The sequence below is a fragment of the Chrysemys picta genome, chromosome 2, assembly GCF_011386835.1.
Source record: "Chrysemys picta bellii isolate R12L10 chromosome 2, ASM1138683v2, whole genome shotgun sequence".
Lineage (NCBI taxonomy): Eukaryota > Metazoa > Chordata > Testudines > Emydidae > Chrysemys > Chrysemys picta.
Window position 1 is genome coordinate 291,242,459 of NC_088792.1, and position 22,980 is coordinate 291,265,438.

Sequence of the window (22,980 nt, forward strand, 5' to 3'; positions counted from 1 at the left end):
CACTGAACAGTTTCCTGTGCAGCATAAGATGGTATAATTTTGGGTTTATGCTCCAGTGTGTGTGTGGGGTGGGCGAGAGAAGAAAAGAGTCTGGAAAGCTGGGAAATTGTCTGCTGCATGTATTTGAGTGGCTTTGGTGAAGCTGCTCTCTCAGGTAGTTCAATTTGGGTATGTGGCACCACCTGCTGTCATGTTGGGTGATAACAGGGCCTGGGTTAGGCTGGCTGGGTCCCCAACCAGGGTGAGCAGGGCCAACCCAACTGAGTAGTTAGAGGGGCCCAGCGGTGGCCACAGCTCCTAGACTACACCCCAGGAGTGACAACCCATCACACCCCCTAATTATTCAGCAGCACTTGTCATGTTAAGGAGTTTCTGAAGCTTCAACCCCCACCCAAAGAATCAGTCATGAAGGGCAAGGACAGATGTCCTCTCCCATGAAGGTGTCATAAAGGGCTGTGAACAGAAGGGGAAAAGCCTAAAGACCAAGGAGGTGATACTTAATCTAGAACAAGTGACTACAATTAGCATATGATAGGTTGATACAAATACATAGTGTTGAGGAAAAAAGTGTAGAAACAAATAAAGTTAAAAAAAGTATAATTTTAGCTTTGTCAGATAAAACTAAACACTGTTTAATTCTAACAAAAATAGTGTATCAACTCATCCTATAAAAAGGTATAACCAAAATAGTCTTAAATAAGAGGAAGCCATTTGCACCTGTCTTACAAAAAGGAGAAAGAGAAGGAAAGCGGAATGTAAACATGAGGTTAAGATTAACAGGTTTAAAGCTAGCTACTAGACTAGCCAGTATGTAGTTACAAAGAATATTCAGGGAAAGTGCCAGGATGGAAGTTTAAAGTTCTTCTGAGACATTGTTCAGCAGAAGCTGAGGTCTGACAACTCAATATTTTAGTGAGAGGCAGAATTACCCCCAGAACAAAGAACATCTACACCTAAAAGAGGACTGTTTAGGACATACAAAGATGTCCACCAGTTCCTGCAGAGAACTGAATCAAAAGGAGACTAGCCATGCACCTAGTACCCAAAACTAGTCCATGGGAGACGAACTGTGTCAAGCCAAACTAAGGAATTGTAACTGGATCTACACCCAGACAGAAATTAAGCATTACTCCACACTAGTATTAAAAGCTTAATTGGAACAACATCTAAGGCCTGGGTACACTAACGGGGTGGTTGGAACCAAGATACGCAACTTCAGCTACGCTATTTGCCCAAGCCGGTGGGTAGTATAGACGTACCCTAAGATAGTCCACCTTAAAACTGGCTAAAAATCATGTAACACAGGGGTCGGCAACCTTTCAGAAGTGGTGTGCTGAGTCTTTATTTATTCACTCTAATTTAAGGTTTCACATGCCAGTAATACATTTTAACTTTTTTAGAAGGTCTCTTTCTATAAGTCTATAATATAACTAAACTATTGTTGTATGCAAAGTAAATAAGGTTTTTAAAATGTTTAAGGAGCTTCATTTAAAATTAAATTACAATGCAGAGCCCCCTGGACCAGTGGCCAGGACCCGAGCAGTGTGGGTGCCACTGAAAAGCGGCATGCGTGCCATAGGTTGCCTACCCCGATGTAACATATACGAAGTTATCATCTGAAAACCCCTGCAGTTTGAAAAGAATTTCTAGTAAATAACTTAAGTTTTAACATCTTTCTTAAAACAAATACAATAATAAACTTTTGCCTAAGTTAAATCTGTTCCTGTAACTAAAATAATGAATGCAGCAAATTGAATAAAGGTAAAACTCCCCATAATGTGAACTTTAGTTGGTTTTACAGTGCAATGTGTGAGCTAAAGAAGTGCATGGTGGTGTTGTAATGTGACCTGCATTTTTATTGCTTGTTTTTAGTAAATAATAATAAAAGTGGAATTTTGCTTACTACAAGGGTGGAGTCCTGAATCCTCTGTCTTAAGCTATACAGAATTCTTTTTAATGTGGGCTCTCGCTAACAAAAATCAGCCTTCTAATAAAAATACATAAAGAAACTTTTCATAAATTTGAAATTAAAAACATATTAGAGAGAACCAGCAATCCTCAACTTCATAATCTCAAGAGCATAACCGGCACAAAGAATACAAGGGAATGTTCTACTTTTGACAACATCACAACATAAAAGCCTGGAATTTGGGCCATGGCAAGTAAAAAGCTTGTCGGGTCAACTTTAATATTAGTCCTGAATGATCGGTCACTAGTTTTTATTTCAGTTATTGTTTCTATCCAATGTCACTGCCTTGAGGATGAATAAGTGAGTGTAGAGAGATCCCTGCCCAGCTGGTTGCTGAGCTTTCCCCCACATTATATCAACGTCTGTTGGTTTCTGCTAGTGACACAATGGAAAAGGCTTACCTGGAGCTTATGCGGTTAATAACAGAGGCTCTGTAGTCTGAATGGATAGCTAAAATATCTGCAACAGAAAACAGATTTAGTGAACACCCTGGGCAGGACTCCCAGAGCCATGCAGTTTGTGACTCGAAATCTTGAATTCGAACCTAAGGAGTTAATTTTGGTAGAGAAGATTCAATAATATTTTACCCATCTCGAATGCTTTCCAAGAGAGAATCTCAATTGCTTTACGTACATTAATGAATGTAGCCTCACAGCACCTTATGAGGTATTATAAGTAAGAGTCCCATTTAACAGATGGCAAATTGAAAAAGAGAGAGAGAGAGTGTGATTCTTGTACATCATAGCAGGTGCTTTAGAGATAGTAAGTGAAAGAGCAGGGTTTATAATCCTGGAATTTCTGCATGGAGGAGAATATTTCTGATAGTAGAGGACTTTTTGTCTGCTAGATTAAAGACACAATAATATGGCAAACTAAAGCTAGATTAATTCAGACTAGAAATAAGGTGCCGATTTCTAACAGTGGGCTTGTCTATATGAACAGTTAGTGCATGGCAAGCTGGGGTGTAAGTCTATAGTGCTCGTCAGGCTAGTGTGCTAACTTGCTATATGAACCCAACTGCTGTGCACTAAAAGTTCCATAGTCCACTTTGATCTACTCCCATTTCAAAGTGAAATAAATCAAAGTGCACCATGGAACTAAATGTGTTGTAGCAGGATCCACACAGCCATTTAATGCATGGCACACTATTGTGCTGTAAATTTACTAACTGTTCATATAGACAAGCCCCAGTGAGTGTAATTAACCACTGGAACAATTTGCCAAAAGATGTACTCAGGTCTTCATCACTTGGAAATCTTTAAATCAACACTGGCTCTCTCTCTCTAGAAAACCATGCGCTAGCTCAACCACAACATATGGGCTTGATGCAAGAATTCTTGGGTGAAATTCTATAACCTGTGTTATGCAAACAGTCAGCCTAGATCAGTGGTTCTCACCTGTGGACCACTTGCAGCCCAATCAGCACTCAGCTGTGGCCCATGTGACAAGAAGGTGGTCAAGGAAAGTGTGGGACCCTTATTGAATGGGGGAGGCAACCTAGTGACAGAGGATGTGGAAAAAGCTAATGTACTCAATGCTTTTTTTGCCTCTGTCTTCACGAACAAGGTCAGCTCCCAGACTACTGCACTGGGCAGCACAGTATGGGGTGGAGGTGACCAGCCCTCTGTGGAGAAAGAAGTGGTTCAGAACTATTTAGAAAAGCTGGACGAGCACAAGTCCATAGGGCCAGATGCACTGCATCCGAGGGTGCTAAAGCAGTTGGCGGATGCGATTGCATTATTGCAAATAATGCATTATTTGCATTTCATTATCTTTGAAAACTCATGGTGATCGGGAGAGGTCCTGGATGACTGGAAAAAGGTTAATGTAGTGCCCATGGTTAACAGTCCTCTCTCCTTCCTCACACCACCCTGTCTGCCTGAAGCAGGGTTTTTTTTTGTGTTTGTTATTATTAGGTTCCTGACAGGAACTTACTTTACTACAGGTGTTCCAATTAACCTTCCTAGTTTACAGGGAACTATGCTTTAATTAGCTTAAGGCTTTATATATATACACCCACACACACACACCCACCTCCCCTCTCCCACTGCTCCCTGGCCCTGATGTATCACATCACCTAAGGTTTTATTTTCCACACTGTCCCCAACATTCCACCACTCAGTCTAAGTTCCTGGAGAGAGCAAGAATCGCTCATAATTGGCATTCTCGTATGCAATTGGGCTGATAATACCTCCCTTCATGGAAAAGTCTCACCTTCCTGGGATGGGGCAGGAATGACACTCAAGATCTGCTCTATCTGATTCACTGTGGATGTTCCAGGAAAAAGAGGTTTTCCAAGCAGCATCTCCCCGAGAATACAGCCAATACTCCACATGTCCACGCCCTTTGTGTAGCTGCAAGAAAGAAGAGACTTATCAGGACACGCCAATATGCTTTTGTAACACTGACAATATGCTTCTGTAACCCCGAGACCCTCTTCTATTTCTGTTTTCCTTGCAGGATGGTCAAACGTGTCTAATTGCCCCACAGGAGATGCTGTGCTGATGGGTTGTTGCTATAAGGGAAGTCAAAGAAAATATGGAGGTAGCAATCAGAGGGATTTCTTGTGAAGGCCTATTTGAAATAAGCAGTCAGAGGAAGTTCATTACACAATTAAAAAGGTGACGATAGTCATTAGAGAATAAAAATCTGGTGTACTCTTATGACTAAAAAAACCAAAAAAAAAACCGAGACAAGCTGATTTCTGGGAACTGACAGGGTGGGGGTCAATGACAAAATTTCTTGGGATCTTAAATATCCAGAAATCAGTTAAAATTACTTAAGCAGACTGAATGGGAAACAATGGGGAGAATGATATAAAAGAGTTTGTCAACATTCATACTCCTTAACCCAATATACATGATTAATTATTTAAACTACTAACTTTTGCATAGTGAAGACAACAGAAGAGCAAGGCTAACATTTAACTTCTATCCTTAATAAAAAATAAACCAAATATTAAAAGAGAGAACCACTTGAAGAGCGGCTAAACAAATCTTTCTAGACAAATACAATAGCCTTTTTAGGTTGTTGCTATAATTAAAAAAAAAAAAAAAAAAACTAGCAGATAAAGGGAATGCAGTGGATGTGATAGTTTTAGATTTTAATACAATATTTGATACTATGTCTCATGAAATTTAACTGCAATAATTAATTCAAATTGGCAGGGATAGCATGCCTCCACACAGATTAAAAGATTGCTTCGGTCCTGCAAGCTGAAGTATTATTATGAATGACAGCATATCAAGTTTTGGGCACCCACATGGGTTGGTGGTATGTTTAGTGCAATTTTAAATTATATACATAGGTCACTGACACCAATTGATCCAGTTCGCTTTGCAAGCAGAGTGCAAGCAAACCATTTGCATTTTAATATGGCCAAGTGTAAATGTATATATCTAGGAACAAGATGTACAAGATGAGGGACTCCATCATGGGAAGCAGACTCTGAAAAAGGACTTGGGTGTCATAGTGGATAATTAACTGAACATAAGCCCCCAAATAAGATCAGGAGTACTTGTGGCACCTTAGAGACTAACAAATTTATTAGAGCACAAGCTTTTGTGGGCTACAGCCCACTTCTTCGGATACATATAGAATGGAACATATATTGAGGACACACACACACCATGAACAGGTGGGAGTTGTCTTACCAACTCTGAGAGGCCAATCAAGTAAGAGGGGGGGGAAAACAAACAAACAAACAAACAAACAAAAAAACAAACCACACACTTTTGAAGTGATAATCAAGATATCAAACTGTCTGTACTGGGCTAAGAAGTGAGAGAATACTTACAAGGGGAGATAGATTCAATGTTTGTAATGGCTCAGCCATTCCCAGTCCTTATTCAATCCTAAGTTGATTGTATCTAGTTTGCATATCAATTCTAGCTCAGCAGTCTCTCATTGGAGTCTGTTTTTGAAGTTTTTCTGTTGTAAAATAGCCACCCACAGGTCTGTCATTGAATGACCAGACAGGTTAAAGTGTTCTCCCACTGGTTTGAGTATTATGATTCCTGATGTCCGATTTGTATCCATTAATTCTTTTGCGTAGAGACTGTCTGGTTTGGCCAATGTACATGGCAGAGGGGCATTGCTGGCACATGATGGTATATATCACATTGGTAGATGTGCAGATGAACGAGCCCCTGATGGTATGGCTGATGTGATTAGGTCCTATGAGGATGTCACTTGAATAGATATGTGGACAGAGTTGGCATCGGGCTTTGTTACAAGGATAGGTTCCTGGGTCAGTGGTTTTGTTCAGTGATGTGGGGTTGCTGGTGAGTATTTGCTTTAGGTTGGGGGGAGGGGGGGGTTGTCTGTAAGCTGAGACAGACCTACTTTCTAATTTGAAAGTAGAAGGCAGCTTGGGTGAAAGTCATCATGAAATCATAGAGTTTGCAATTCCTAAGGAAGGGTAGAAGAGAGTACAGCAAAATAGAGACAATGGATTTCAGAAAGGCGGATTTTGGTAAGCTTAGAGAGCTGATAGGTAAGGTCCCATGGGAATCAAGACTGAGTGGAAAAACAACTGAGGAGAGTTGGCAGTTTTTCAAAGGGACACTATTAAGGGCCCAAAAGCAAGCTATTCCGCTGGGTAGGAAAGAGAAAATGTGGCAAAAGACCAGCTTGGCTTAATCACGAGATCTTGCATGATCTAAAAAATAAAAAGGAGTCATAAAAAATGGAAACTAGGACAGATTACAAAGAATGAATATAGGCAAACAACATAGGAATGCAGGGGCAAGATTAGAAAGGCAAAGGCAAAAAATGAGCTCAAACTAGCTACAGGAATAAAGGGAAACAAGAAGTTTTTAAATGTACTGATAAAGTCAAGAGGAATACCAAGGACAGGGTAGGCCCACTGCTCAGTGAGGAGGGAGAAAACAGCAACAGGAAACTTGGAAATGGCAGAGATGCTTAATGACTTTTGTTTCGGTCTTCACCGAGAAGTCTGAAGAATGCCTAACAGTGAATGCTAATGGGAAGGGGGTGGGTTTAGCAGATAAAATAAAAAAAGAACAAAAGTTAAAAATCACTTAGAAAAGTTAGATGCTTGCAAGACACCAGGGCCTGATGAAATGCATTCTAGAATACTCAAGGAGCTAATAGAGGAGGTATGTGAGCCTCTAGCTATTATCTTTGGAAAATCATGGGAGACGGGAGAGATTCCAGAAGACTGGAAAAGGGCAAATATAGTGCCCATCTATAAAAAGGGAAATAAAAACAACCCAGGAAACTACAGACCAGTTAGTTTAACTTCTGTGCCAGGGAAGATAATGGAGCAAGTAATTAAGGAAATCATCTGCAAACACTTGGAAGGTGCTAAGGTGATAGGGAACAGCCAACATGGATTTGTAAAGAACAAATCATGTCAAACCAATTTGATAGCTTTCTTTGATAGGATAATGGAGAAGCAGTGGATGTGGTATACCTAGACTTTAGTAAGGCATTTGACACGGTCTCGCATGATATTCTTATCGATAAAATAAAAAATAAAAAATAAAAAAAAAGAGAAGACAGCAGTTTTCAGGTATCCTGACCCCTCTATCTAAAAGGGTGTCATAAGGAGGAGGGAGAAAACTTGTTCACCTTAGCCTCTAAGGATAGAACAAGCAGCAATGGGCTTAAACTGCAGCAAGGGAGGTCTAGGTTGGACATTAGGAAAAAGTTCCTAACTGTCAGGGTGGTTAAACACTGGAATAAAAATTGCCTAGGGAGGTTGTGGAATCTCCATCTCTGGAGATATTTAAGAGTAGGTTAGATAAATGTCTGTCAGGGATGGTCTAGACAGTATTTGGTCCTGCCATGAGGGCAGTGGACCGGACTCTATGACCTCTTGAGGTCCCTTCCAGTCCTAGAATCCTTAGGATGTGCAGCTAATAACACACTGAACCTTAGTGGAAAGGAGAAACCCTGGAAGCAAAAATAGCTAATTGAGAGCCTGAAGAGTGAAATCTTATCTATCTAGGTTTTTGTACTGAGTCCATCACCATGCAGTGTGATACTTAAATTGAGCAGCATATTAGACATGCGTTTACAAAGAAATGCTGCTCTAATGTTCGACTGTGTGCGCAAAAGCATCACATCATGCAACAGGAACTCCAATTACTCTGCCTTCCTTCAGTAGCAAAGCAAGTGGAAGAATAACTATAAATAGCCCTAGTTAAATTGTGATGGCGCACGAATGGGCATGAAGATCGGCAGCTCCTCTAGGCTCCCCCCTCTTTGGGCTAGGCTTGTTTCCTCCTCACTTAAAATTGGCTGAGCATAGGCTCAAAGGTCTCCTGCCATACAGCCAGTGTCTAGTGGTGAAAATAAGCTTTCACCCAGCTCCAGCAATCCTAGGCCTAGTGAAGGGAACAGATGACATCCTGGGTGGAATTAAAAAAAAAAAAAAAAAAAAAAAAAAAAAAAGAAGTCTTATCAGCTCCAGTGGCTTCTCCTTGACCAAGAGAACTGACAGAGTAAAGCCCCCCAGAGCCCCTCCACATGGACTAGGGAAGTAGTTTTTCAAATGGAGTAGCCAGGAGATAAGGGGAAAAGCTTGCCATTGGGGAACACTTAAGGCCAGACTTGAAAAGAAGGGCTGAGGCATTTCCCAAAATTTTGTAAAGGTAGGAAGAGAAAAGATTAATTTGGTATATGTGAAGAAGAACTGGGTGAAAGTCAAGCGAATGGTGGGGGCTGAGTAGCAGGGGAATGCAGGGCTGTCTGGTGTGCAAGAAACCAGTGTAGAGAGAGGAGTTCAGGTGTGTGAAGAGAACTGGGGACAGGAGATTGCATGTGTTGGTGTTTGTGGTAAGTGTGGACTATAAGATTTTTACCTCAACTGTTAAGTTTTCTTGACAGTGTTTCAAGGGTGTATAATAAAACCAAAATTGGGTTCCCAAACCATCTCAAAATAGCCCATCTCAGAGACATTGGGCAGATTGAAAGAATGGGAAACAATTACCTATGAGAGGAAAGCAGGATCTCAGGGGCTCGGTACCAGCGTGTTGCCACATACTCTGTCAGTGCAGGGCTGCCTTGGTCTTCATGGATCTGACACAGGGAGCGAGCCAGTCCAAAATCGCAAAGCTTAACAAAGCAGTCTGCATCCAGCAGGATATTTGAGGGCTGTAGTTGAACACAAACATTTATAAAAATATCTTTATTCTCTGTATAGGGTGAAGAGGGAGGAAATAAAAAACCCATATCAGGGTGCACTTCCTCCTGCCAGGGACCGAGTGCTTTTAGGAGGAAACTGACACACAAGGTATACGTGACCTCTAGTAGGTCATGTGATAGAGACCATAGAATCTTCTCTTCACTCTCTTCAACTCTGCCCCCCCCCCCCCATCATTTCACTCCAGTCTTGAACGGAGGACAAATCTTTCCATTTAGGTAAGGACTAGTGCAAGTGTACCTTCTGGTCCCGGTGAATGACATTCCCTGAGTGGATAAATTTGGTGGCCTTCAGGAGTTGGTAGAGGATGTAACACTTGTGGATGTCTTTCAGCAAATTACCCTTCTTGATCACAGCATGTAAATCTGTCTCTGTAACATAGAACATTAGAGAATTACTGTTTGGGAGTGAAAGGAACCCAAAGCTAGGGCGTCAAGTCTATTCTCGGAACTCTAAGCTCTCTAGCTCATTTTTAAAAACAGAAGCTCAGCAAGACAGCAGTTGAAAAAGTTGTATCTGCTCTAGCCCTATTTCCTGAACTTCATTTACCGCAGGGAAAAATACTTCACTGACAGCAAAGACTAGACAGTAACTGAAAAGTTACAGTTGAACTTATTGTTCCACTCACATCCTACATTACATCCACCCATTCAACATTTCCTCCTTTGATCTATAGTCACCCATTCATTTCTCTTGTTAAATTGTTTTACTGTCCCACTATCTCCTCATTACCCCAAAATTGCACCTAGACACCCATTCAATTCCTTTCTATATCACTTCATCCCTCCCAATCTGCCTCCCATTGCCCCACTTCCAAATCAATTCCTATGCAATTGCTTCCCCACTAATTTCACCACATTCACTGGTTCACTCCGCCATCTACCTATACCAACATTCACGTTTATCTCATTACATGAATCTTTCTATTTTGCTACTTTCAAGGCAGTGAATGAAATTCACTCTTTAGAGAAAAAGAATGTAAATAGCTGAAGCAGTGGTGGGCCTCACCCATAGATTCAAAAACCAGGTAAATATCCCTGTCATTCTGAGCTCGGATGACATTAAGCAGCTTGATGATATTCGGATGTTCTCCAAATTCCTGCAGGGAAATAAGACCCACTTGTCTGAGTCAAGTGACTTCACTTACAAATCCAGTGGTGGGAGATAATAACTTGTTATACGTAAGATTACACTCCAAAATAAAGACCAGGAGGTTATTCCCTTCATTGTGCTCTACTAAAATAGACACTTTTTCTTAGAGAATAAATAATAAGCCTAGTTTGCTCTGTAGTATGAGCTGCCACTAAAGCTACAAACCCTCCCCCTTGGCTCTCAGATTACTCCTCCCCACACTTTAGTACCAAAAAGCATTACCAAAATAACTGCAAAACCTGAATATCCACATTAATCCACACACTTAGTACTTAAAGCAAAGAACTATTCTGATTATAGAAGTGTGATAATAATGGTGAAACATATATTAATGTTAAGCATTACCATCATCATTATTAGCACACACAAACTATGTTTAGTGACAGTTAAAGTTGAAGCAGGACACCACATCCACCCAAAAACTTATTTCCATGCATTTAAGATTAAATGGAATGACTTGTGCATTCCCTTCCATCTTCATACTGTCTACAACACTGTGGATAATACAGTACAATGCTCCACAAGGCTTTCAGTTCCACAAGATACCCAAAAGCAATTCACACTCCAATTTCATTAAATTCACACTCTAATGGAAAGAGTTATCAACTATATAAACACATCAGCATGGCTCACTGTCATACTTTCCATGAATTTGTGAAATTAATTTGCCATAACACTACTGATGTCACTGTTAAGGGTTTGCATTAGTCTCGTTTGTCCTGATTATTCAATATATGGCCCCATTCTTTATTTACTGCTCACAACCCAAACTCTGCAATGAAGACAGAACTACTAATTTTCTTTTCTATAGTGCTCATCATTATAGTACGAGTGCCTCAGAAACATCAGTGAATTTATCTGTACAACATCCCTATGAAGTGAGTGATACTATTATTCCTGTTTTACTGATATTGAACTGAGGCATTCCAAGGTTAAGGCCAACATTTTCAGAGGTAACCACTAATTTTGGGTTCCTCAATGACTGGATGCCTTACTGAAGACAACTAGGGCCTGATTTTTCAGAAGTGCTGAGCCACTGAGGTACCCATTGCCTTTAACTGCATTCCAAAAAAGTGTGCTGCACTTGTGAAAATTAGGCCATAGGCGTTTCAAACTGACCACCCAGAATAGCAGTGGTAGTGAAAGTTTTGGTTTAAATGACTTGCCCACCATCACATAGGAAGTCTGAGGCAGAACCAGGGCAGAATTCAGTTTTCATGAGGCACAATCAACTGCCTTCCTTAACTACGAGACCATCCTTTCTCTTCCAACAGTCCTCTGACTCATTCATTATACATCTTCCAAATTCTGTAACATTAGCACCACCAAAAACTGGTCAGAGAAAGTGGCTTATGCTGGGAAAAAAATCTTCCTATTCCCCCCCACAAACTTAGTCTTAAAAATGGCTGCATCATTTGTACTAAAAAAAAATTTAAAAATCCAACCTGAGGCAGAGCCCAAGCATGGAAAACTGCAATCCAAATAGTTTAAATTTAGCAAAGATATAAGCAACTGCAAATAAGGGGTTATCAAAGGAAGAATTAAGCAACTTTAATATAGGGGGTCACTACTTACATCTATAATTAGTTTTAGAGGTTCATAGATTTTTAAGGCCAGAAGGAATCATTACACTATCTAGTCCAGGAGTCGGCAACCTTTCAGAAGTGGTGTGCCGAGTCTTCATTTTATTCACTCTAATTTAAGGTTTTGCATGCCAGTAATACATTTTAACGTTTTTAGAAGGTCTCTTTCTATAAGTCTATAATATATAAACTAAACTATTGTTGTATGTGAAGTAAAGAAGGTTTTTAAACTGTTTAAGAAGCTTCATTTAAAGATTAAATTAAAATGCAGAGCCCTCACGGACCAGTGGCCAGGACCCAGGCAGCGTGAGTGCCACTGAAAATCAGCTCGCATGCTGCCTTTGGCACGTTTGCCATAGGTTGCCTACCCCTGATCTAGTCTGACCGCCTGTATAACATAGGCCATAGAATCTCATCAAGTTACTCCTGTATTGAGTCCCAAACCTTGTGTTTGACTAAAGTATATCTTTCAGAAAGGTATCTAGAATTGATTTGGACTTCACCAGATGAAGAATACACCACTTCCTTTGGGAGTTTCTTCCAATGGTTAATCACTCTCACTATTAAATGTGTGTGCCTTATTTCTAATTTGGATTTGTCTGGCTTAACAAGAGCCAATGGCTGGAAGTTAGGTCTTTCTCTGCTAGATTAAGGAACCTCTTAATTCCTACTATTTTCTCCCAGTGAAGGTACTTTTACACTGTAATCAAGTTTTCTTTTTATAAAAAAAACAGATCGAGCTTCTTAACTCTCACACTGTAAGTAATTTTTTGGCTCTTCTCTGCTCCCTCTCAAATTTTATATATCCTTTTTCAAAGGTGGACACCAGAACTGATACAGTATTGCAGCATCAGTCGCAGCAATGCCATATACAAAAGATAAAATCATCTGCCAAATAATAATATCAGTTCTGTTTGATAGTATCTCTGGAGAAGGTATGCTTCATAAGTAATGAAGGCAGTAGCTAGGTGGCTGGCTGAGTTCTTATGGAATTGATTTTAATACAATTTAATTGTATTTATTGTATGATTTATTATGCTAGTGTGTCACGAGAATGATGAAAGGATTAGAAAACATGCCCTATAGTGGGGTAAGCTAAATTGACTGAACTCTGAGTCTAACAAAGAGAAGGATAAGGGGTGAACTTGATTACAGTCTGTAAGCCCCTTCAGGGGGAACAAAATATTTAATAGTGGACTCTTCAATCTGGCAGAAAAAAGATAATATGATCCAGTGACTGGAAGCTGAAAGTAGACAAGTTCAGACTGGAAATAAGGGATAAATTTTTGACAGTCAGGGTAATTAACCATTGGAACAGTTTACCATGGGTTGTGGTGGAGGGTCCATCACTGACCATTTTTAAATCAAGTTGAAATGTTTTACTAAAAGATATGTTCTAGGAATTATTTTGGGGAGGTTCTGTGGCCTGTATAATACAGGAGGTGAGAATAGATTATCACAATGGTCCCTTCTGACCTTCAAATCTATGTCTAGAACTGCTCCTTACAATACATTTTACAGGATTCTGTCAAGTTTTGGTTATTTCAAGTGATCAAGCTTTCTCCCTCACAGTTCAAGTAAGGAACATCTTTCACCTTCTTCCCTACCAAACCAGGGCCTCTAGTCTTGAGCACCACATGCCTTCTTTCCCCAGACAAGGACTTCCAAACCTGACAGCATTACCTTCCTACCAGAGCATCTAATGAAATGCACAAGAGCTAAAACCAAGGATTGGCCATGTGCAGGATACATCATTTCAAAAAGGGAAGAAAGGAGGCAGGTGGAGTGAGACTGATTATAGATCAGAAACAATGACAGGAGTGTAGTTAAGAATATAAAAGAGTAGTGAAGCCACAGACAAGTCAGACAGACACTCTGGGAGGAACACCACCAGATTTTTTTTTTTTTTTTTAACTAGTCATGGAAAGACTGCTTGCTACTGCTGAGACAAACACAGAAAAGAATGATTGAGACATGACAAGAGGTGGTGACAGTAGCCACTGCACTACAACCAAAGGATGAGAAGGAAAGAAGCGGATGCTGGCTGGAAGAGATACAAAGGAGAGCTAAAGGATACATCAGAGGGGAGAAGACATGTTACTTACCTGCAGGAACATAATTTCCCGGAATGTTCTCTAGAAATAAACAAAAATATTTACTGTCACAGCAATAAGATCATAGATGGAAGAGGAAGTGACTGCCCAGTACGATGGTTAAACTCCATTTATTAAGGAGTGGAGTGTCATGTGTGGGGGTCAGACTAGGAAAAATCTAATTGCTTGGTAACATGAAAATATTTACATGGCTATAGAAGAAGGTTCTTCTTAACATCAGCCAGTCAGTGGTTAGTTACATCATGACACATGAGGTTTGGCTACCTCTTATACATTTTTATCCTAACTAGTGTAAGCTATAGAGGGTGAAATTCTTATTACCCATATAAATGTCAAATCACTTACTATGCTCTTGTCCTTAATACCTTGTGGCAACAAGTTCCAGAGATCTACCCATCTAGGTCAATGTGTGACTCTTTGAAGTACCCCTGTACTCACCATGCATGTCTTTCAGAATACATTGGTAAAACAGTTCTTTACCTGAGCATCTGTTCTGTTCCTAAAAGCATCAAAGATCTTCTTGACAGCAACTATTTCTCCTGTCCTGCGATCAATTGCTTTCCAAACAATTCCGTAGGCCTAGGTAAAAAGGATAGATGGATCCACCAGTTATATCACCCACACCAACTTCCTTTCAGTCCCTAGATTCAGTTAGGGCCGGGGGAAGAGAATGTTCTTAGAAAGTATTAACAGAAAAAATAAATCATTAAACATCTAAAGGGTAAAGAGACCAGGATCAATAAAAAACACTGTTAGGATTGAGGGATGTAAAGAATAAATCTTGCTAGATTTATCTATAAAAAGGGGCAATACTTTTGTCACACAAGAACTGTCACACTGGATCAAACTAGTGGGGTCCTTCTAGTACAGTATCACGTCTTTGACTGTAGCCAGCATCAGATGCTTAAGAAGAAGGTGCAAGAAACCCTACAATAGACAGTTAAGGAAAATCTTGTCCATAAGAGAAGTTTCTTCCTAACCCCTGTCAGAGATCAGCTTAGACACTGAAGCATTATACTTTTAAGTATAAAAAAAATGTTATTCTATCCAATGTAATTCTGGACAGTCTCATTACCCATATAGTTATTTTTATTACATTAGCACCTAGTGACACCAACTGAGAATGGGATGCAATTGTACTATATGCTCCTAAGAAGCCTAAATATCTGTGGATCTGGGCCTATGTGTTTACATACTATCAGACAGTCTCTGTCTCAAAGAGCTTACAATATATACATACACAAGACAAAAAGTAGGAGAATGGAAGTATTAGCCCCATTTTACATATTATGAACTGAGGCACAAAAATATTAAATGATTTGCTCAGCAAGGTAACACAGGAAGTTGTGACAGAGCTGGGAATTGCACTCATATCTCCTAAACCTCATTTCAGTACCTTAGCCACAAGACAATCCTTCCCCTAAATATTCAGTCATTTTTAAAATCCTATTAAGCACTTGATCTTAATTATATTATATATTAAATGTTTTTGAGGGACTCTTAGGACCATAAGAAGTTTAGCGTGAATAAAGTTATGCACTGTGAATTTGTCCTATCAATATGTTTGATAGAATTATATTATTAGCTGATGATGAGCCTGCAGAAGATGTTCTATATCTTGATTTTAGTAAAGCATGTAATACAGTTTCTCACAAAAATCTTAACAGAAAAAAGAATTCAAATTATCTTAAATGATACTGTCATGTGGATTGAAAACTAGCTAAGAGTTTAAACAAAGGGTACTGATACGGGCAAAATACTGAACTGCAGTAGGCATAAGGGATGGGATGCACAAAGGGACTCAAGTAATGCAACGCTGAGTGTCAAGGTGACTAACTTTTAGGTGCCTAGAAGATACAAGAACACCACTGAGATCCACAAAGCCAAGTTAGGTGCCTAGGCGCTCTATACAGTCATAGACCCATAGGAGTGGAAGGGACCTCAAGAGGTCATCTAGTCCAGTCCCCTGCACTCATGACAGGAGTGAGTATTATCTAGACCAGGGGTGGGCAAACTATGGCCCACGGGCAGGATCCGGCACACAAGCCGTTTTAAGCTGGCCTGCGAGCAGTGCCGCATGGCCCAGCCCCGCTCCAGCCGGGGCGCAGGGTCGGGGGCCACACCATGCGGCTCCTGGAAGCTGTGGCATGGCCCCACTCCGGCTGCTACACGCACCAATTGGAGCTGCAGGGGTGGTGCCTGTGGATGGGGCAACGTGCAGAGATTCCTGGCCGCGCCTCCACATAGGAACATGTCACTGCTTCGGGGAGCCACTTGAGGTAAGCGCCGCTCAGAGCCTGCACCCCCTGAGCCTTTCCCCACACCCCAACCCCCTTCCCCAGCCCTTATCCCCTTCCCACTCTTCAAACCCCTCGATCCCAGCCCAGAGCACCCTCCTGCACCCCAAACCTCTCACCCCCAACCCCACCCCAGAGCCCACACCACCCGCCATACAATTTCTGTTCCCTGATGTGGCCCTCGGGCCAAAAAGTTTGTCCACGCCGATCTAGACCAGGGGTCTCAAACTCAGATGACCCCAAGGGCCGCATGAGGACTAGTGCATTGGCCCGAGGGCCACATCACTGACACTCACCCCCCACTGACTCTGGCCCCGCCCCCACTCCACCCCTTCCAATTAGGCCCCGCTCCTGCCCCACCTCTTCCCTGCACCACCCCAATCCCTTCCCTGAAGTCCCCACCCCAACGCTGCCTCCAGGGGGTGCAGAAAGGGTGCAAGGTGCAGTGGGGGCTGAGGGCAGGGAATTGAGGTGCAGGAGGTGTGCAGGGTGCTCAGGGCAGGGAGTTGGTGTGTGGGGTACAAGGGGGTGTGGCAGGGGGTCAGGGTGCAGAGTGCAGCAGGTGGCTCAGGGCAGGGAGCTGGGGTATGGGATGCAGCAGGGGGCTCAGGGCAGGGACTTGGGGGTGCAGGAGCGGTTCAGGATGTGAGCTCCAGCCTGGTGCCGCTTACCTAGAGCGGCTCCGGGGTGGCAGCGGCGCTCACTGGGGCCAGGTCAGGCTCCCTGCCTGCCTTGGCCCCCGGCTCCGTGCTGCTTCGTTCCAGGAAGCAGCTGGAACCATGCTCTTGCTGCTCCTCCAGGTACCTCCCACGAAGCTCCCATTGGCCACGGTTCCCTGTTCCCAGCCAATGGGAGCTGTGGGGGGCGATGCCTGGAAGTAGGCAATGCCGGAGCCCTCTGCCTCCTTCCCCCTCCCCCCGGCCCAAAGGGGCATGCTGCCGGCTGCTTCAGAGAGCAGTGTGAGGCTCGCAGGGTCAGGAGGCAATCCCACCGGTAGGCAGAGGAGCGGAGTGTGTGCGGGGAGGGGCCGCGGGGAGCTTGGCAGGCCACACACAAGAGCCCCACGGGCCGCGTGTTTAAGACCCCGATCTAGACTGTCCTTGACAGGTGTTTGTCTAACTTGCTCTTCAATCTTCCCTCATAGGTCATGTTTTCTAGACCTAGAATCATTTTTGTTGCTCTTCTCTGGACTTTTTCCAATTTGTCCACTTTTCCTGAAATGTGGCACCCAGAACTGGACACGATACTCCAGTTGAGGCCTAATCAGCACAGAGTAGAGCAGAAGAATTACTTCTCGTGTCTTGCTTACAACATTCCTGCTAATACATCCCAGAATGATGTTTGCTTTTTTTGCTACACTGTTGCCTCATATTTAGCTTGTGGTCCACTAGGACACCCAGATCCCTTTCCGCAGTATTCTTCCTAGACAGTCAGTTGCACGCATACAAAATGGGAAATTATTGTTCCTTCCTAAATGAAGTACTTTGCATTTGTCCTTACTGAATTTCATCCTATTTACTTCCGACCATTTCTCCAGTTTGTCCAGATAATTTTGAATTATAATGCTCTCCTCCAAAGCACTTGCAACCCCTCCCAGCTTGGTATTGTCCGCAAACTTTATAAAAGTGTACTTTCTATGCCATTATCTAAATCATTGATGAAGATATTGAACAGAATTGGACCCAGAACTGATTCCTGCAGGACCCCATGCATTATGCCCTTCCAGCGTGACTGAACCATTGAGAACTACTCTCTGGGAACAGTTTTCCAACTAGTTATGCACCCATCTTACAGCAGCTCCATCTAGGTTGTATTTCCCTAGTTTGTTTATGAGACGGTTATGCGAGACACTATCAAAAGCCTTACTAAAGTCAAGATATACCATGTCTACCACTTCCCCCCTCCCCCATCCACAAAATCTGTTACCCTTTCGAAGAAAGCTATCAGGTTGGTTTGACACAAATCCATGCTGATAGTTACTTATCACTATATCCTCTAGATGTTTGCAAATTGATTGCTTAATTATTTGCTCCATTATCTTTCAAGGCACAGAAGTTAAGATGACTGGTCTGTAATTTCCTGGATTGTCTTTATTTCCCTTTTTATAGATTGACACTATATTTGCCCTTTTCCAGTCTTCCAGAATCTCTCCTGTCTTCCATGACTTTCCAAAGAATTGCCAATGGCTCAGATAGCTCCTCAGTCAGCTCTTTGAAGACATCTAACTTGTCTAAGTAATTTTAACTCGTTCTTTCCCTATTTTAGCCTCTGATCCTACCTCATTTTCACTGGCATTCACTGTGTTAGACATCCAATCACCACCAAGCTTCTTGGTGAAAACCAAAATAAAGAAGTCATTAAGCACCTCTGCTATTTCCACATTTTCTGTTATTGTTTCTGTATATAATGAATGGGGAGAGATAGGCATCTCAGGGTATGTCTACACTGCAATAAAACACCCATGGCTAGCCTGTGTTAGCTGACTTGCAGTGCAGCCATCCGGGCTTGGGCTAGGAACCTGGCTCTGGGACCCTCCACCCTCACGAGGTCCCAGAGCCCAGGCTCCAAGCCCAAATATCTACATTTCAAATTTACAGCCCCACTGCCTGAGCACCAGGAGCCCAAGTCAGCTGACATGGGCCAGTGATGGGTGTTTTATTGCAGCGTAGACATACTCTTAGATTGCAATCCTCAAAAGCCAGGCACTAGGCAGAGAACTGTTTAAGCTAGCTAATGGGAAATGCCAACAAGAGGTGGGTGTGCTAAGCCCCATCCCTCTTGGAGACGGGTGACTTAAAAGCCTGGGCTGTAGGGAGGTGCCTAGCTCTTCTTAGCAATCCATGAAGAAGTGCCTTCCACCTGGCTTAAGTGCCTAAGGAATTTCTTGTGAGAATGAATTAGGTGCCTGCCTCATGCCACACAAAATGGCCAGAGGAGGTGGTAGAGGTACCTACTTTATAACTTGTAGCCCACTAGTTAGAGCACTTACCTGGGATGTGGAAGATTCAAGTTCAATTCCCCCTGGCTGTCAGAGGGGGGGAGAAAGGATTTGAACAGGGGTCTTCCCACATCTCAAGAGCATTCACAAACCACTGAGCTATGAGATATTCTGATGTGGAGTTCCCTAAGTCTCTCCTGTTGAAGCAGTCTCATTGTGGATCAATAATGAAAGAATGGCTTAAGCAGGAGCACTGGACCTAGGTTTTCCCACCTCCCCAGAATCCCAATAATTGCATTAACAACAAGGAGTCTGGTGGCACCTTAAAGACTAACAGATTTATTTGGGCATAAGCTTTCGTGAGTAAAAACCTCACTTCTTCGGATGCACCGAAGAAGTGAGGTTTTTACTCACGAAAGCTTATGCCCAAATAAATCTGTTAGTCTTTAAGGTGCCACCAGACTCCTTGTTGTTTTTGTAGATACAGACTAACACGGCTACCCCCGAATAATTGCATTACAGAGTCATTCCCACGCACTCTCATACTCTCTCACCCAATGACTATTTTAGTATCTATCCACAGTGGAATAGCTTCAACAGGACAGATTGAGGGAGCTCCAAATCAGAATATCCCATAGCACAGTTGTCAGAGCACTCATCTGAGAGGTGGAAGACTCCTGGCCAAATCTTAATCCCATCTCTGGCAGATGCGGGATTGTATCTGGATCTCCCATATCCTAAGTGAGTGACCTAACCATTGGGCTACAAGTTATAAGGTTAGCAACAGCTCCTCCTCTTCGATTCTGAATGGGACCCAATCCAACAGGCGCCTCTAAGCATGCCTACCAATTTGAGCCCTGCATGAAGTTAGGCGGCTGAATGCAGGGCCGGCTCCAGCATTTCTGCTGCCCCAAGCAAAAAAAAGCCACAATCGGTGGCGGCAGTTCAGCGGCAGGTCCTTCGCTCTTAGAGGGAGTGAGGGACCTGCCGCCCCCGAATTGCCATAGGTGCCGCCCCAAGCACCTGCTTGTTAAGCTGGTGCCTGGAGCCAGCCCTGGCTGAATGCCTATCTTCCCCTGGTTTGAGAAATGCTCTGGGGCTTTAGTGGTAGATAGACAGTCAGGTGCCTAGAGTGCGACAGCAGTGAGCATACCCAGAGGCATAAATGTAGGCATGTTTTACCCTGAAAAACTTAGGCACTGAGTGAGTTTAGGTGCCTACAGGGTTTTGCATGCATTTTAAGAAGTAGTTCACTTTTCTCTTATATAAATTCTTTGCCTCGTCAGACCACATTCCCCCTAATAAGTCTAGTTGCCCTTTCAGGAATGTTTTCAACCAGCTTTCTATTGGAAAAAAAATGAAAAAATAGCTCCCAGTCTAATTTTAATAGAAAATATAAATGAAGAGTCATAAAGCACTACTTAAAAGGTAAACCGTGCATTGTAGAAGGATGAGGGGATTAAAACTACCTCTTTTCCTTAAACCCTCTATTCCTCCACTTTATCAGCAACTTGAGTCATTTAAAACTTTATTTTAATTAAGAAAGTTAATTGGGAGGTCTGAACTGGTTGGGTTTACCCTTTAAAAAGCATTAAACTGTAAAACACCCCAGCAAGTCCTGCAACCCTCAGGCTAGATCAGCAGGAAAATCCTTTTTCCTGTTACAGAGGGTCCTGTGGCACCTTTAAGACTAACAGAAGTATTGGGAGCATAAGCTTTTGTGGGTAAGAACCTCACTTCTTGCATCTGAAGAAGTGAGGTTCTTACCCACGAAAGCTTATGCTCCCAATACTTCTGTTAGTTTTAAAGGTGCCACAGGACCCTCTGTTACTTTTTACAGATTCAGACTAACACAGCTACCCCTCTGATACTTTTTCCTGTTGTTTGCTTGCCTAATATTAAGAGTCAGCATTTAGAAAGCACAGCACGAACATGGATTTGCTGTCAGCCCTGCTCAGACAAAGGACTGACATGGTCACTGTTTCCGACTGGGCTGCTCTAACATTAAACAAAGTTGAAGGCGGAGCCATTCCAAGCTTCCCACTTCACTTGCTTGTGTTCCCCTTTCTCCCCGCCTCAGGATTAACTTGTCGCCACCCTGGCGTTTTCCAGAGCCGTGGGGCTTCGGCCGCGGCGTGCAGCGCAGCCCGTCTCCCGGGCAGCAGGAGCCCAGCTACCCCTGGGGGAAGGGGCGTTTCTGCCCCCACAGCCCCTGGTTACCGGGCGGGGGCAGCCTGCGAACGCCGCACACCAGGAGGCAGCCTGGGTTCAATCCCACCCTCCGGCTTCCCGAGGCTCAGGCAGGAGCCAGCCGCTCGCGCTCAGAAGGCGCAGGAGATCCTACCCCGGGGGGCATCGGCCGCGCTCACCCCCTTGCCCAGGCGCTTCTTGATCTCGTATTTCTGGGAGACGAGCTCCTCCACCTCCGCCACGCTCATGCTGCCTCAGTCCTAGCCGGGGGTCCCTCTCAAGCCCCGGGGTCGCTCACAGCCGAGGGCCCGGAGCGGAGACGCGGCTAATGCTGACGCCTGAGGCGCCCCCAGTCTCCCGGCGGGCTCCCCTCGCTGAAGACACGACTGAACGTGGGGAATCTGCGCGAGACCCCGCCGCCGAGGTGCACGCCGGGACCAAACCGCAAGTAGGCCTGTTGATTTCTGTTGCCATAGAAATAGCGGGAGGAGTGCCGTGCGCGCATGCGCATAGCGTCTCACTCGCCCCCTGTGTGGGAAATACTGCGGGCCGTTGGGTCACCGAACCAAAGCCAGGGGGCGCCCTCTCTCTGCTTCGCGAGCCGCTCCTCGTCCTCCCCTGACCCGTGCCTTGGAGGAGGGGCAGCGTCTACACAGCTGGCGTTTGCCAAGTCAGCTATTGCAAAAAGTTAAACCCACAACTATCGCGGAGTGCTCCCCCATTGTCATTAGGCCTCCGCTCAGCTTCTGGGCAGGGGCGGCTCTATGGTTTTTGCCCCCCCAAGCACGGCAGTCAGGCAGCCTTCAGTGGCACGCCTGCGGGCGGTCCGTGGTCACACGGATTCGGCGCCGTTTCTGCGGGTGATCTGCCGGTCCCGCGCTTACGCGTACCCACCGCCGAATTAACGCCGAAACCCCGGGTCCAGCGGACCTCCCGCAGGCACGCCGCCGAACACCACCTGACTGCCGTCCTCACGACAACCGGCACACCCACCCCCGCGGCTTGCCACCCCAGGCACACGCTTGCTGTGCTGGTGCCTGGAGCCACCCCTGCTTCCGGGAAAATCACAGGGAGACGCCTGTGACTCCATAGTGCAGCTCACGATTACCAACTGTAATCAACGTGATATATGCCATCCTGTGCTAGCAATGCCCCTCTGCCATGCACATTGGCCAAACCGGACAGTCTCTACACAAAAGAATAAATGGACACAAATCTGACATCAGGAATTATAACATTCAAAAACCAGTAGGAGAACACTTCAATCTCCCTGGTCACTCAATAACAGATCTAAAAGTGGCAATTCTTCAACAAAAAACCTTCAAAAACAGACTCCAACGGGAAACTGCAGAACTGGAATTAATTTGCAAACTGGACACCATCAAATTAGGCCTGAATAAAGACTGGTAGTGTTTGGATCATTACAAAACCTAAACCTAATTTCCCACTACTAATTTCCCCCTACTGTTACTCACACCTTCTTATCAACTGTTTGAAATGGGCCACTCTCATTAGCACTACAAAAGTTAGGTTTCCTCCCTTAATTGAATTGTCTCGTTAGACTGA

The 22,980-nt window shown here is 43.6% G+C and overlaps 1 protein-coding gene across 10 annotated transcripts in view; it reads right to left on the reverse strand.

The window, feature by feature from the left end:
* The window catches only part of MAPK15 (mitogen-activated protein kinase 15), a 148,496-nt gene extending 126,599 nt beyond the window's left edge, over window positions 1–21,897 (reverse strand). For 3 of the 10 annotated variants that reach the window (XM_065586422.1, XM_065586423.1, XM_065586424.1), the window contains exons 1-8: window positions 21,594–21,804; window positions 14,470–14,568; window positions 13,981–14,010; window positions 10,149–10,239; window positions 9,381–9,511; window positions 8,928–9,091; window positions 4,184–4,323; window positions 2,371–2,428 (exon numbers count right to left, since the gene is read on the reverse strand). In XM_065586422.1, coding sequence (XP_065442494.1) covers window positions 2,371–2,428; window positions 4,184–4,323; window positions 8,928–9,091; window positions 9,381–9,511; window positions 10,149–10,239; window positions 13,981–14,010; window positions 14,470–14,568; window positions 21,594–21,662 — 782 coding nt within the window. In that variant the 5' untranslated portion in view covers window positions 21,663–21,804. Of the gene's footprint in view, window positions 1–2,370; window positions 2,429–4,183; window positions 4,324–8,927; window positions 9,092–9,380; window positions 9,512–10,148; window positions 10,240–13,980; window positions 14,011–14,469; window positions 14,569–21,234 lie in introns of all 10 variants that reach the window. The other 7 variants (XM_005313733.5, XM_024113783.3, XM_005313734.4 and 4 more) reach the window with 7 other exon arrangements.
* Between the last annotated feature and the right edge of the window lie 1,083 nt (window positions 21,898–22,980).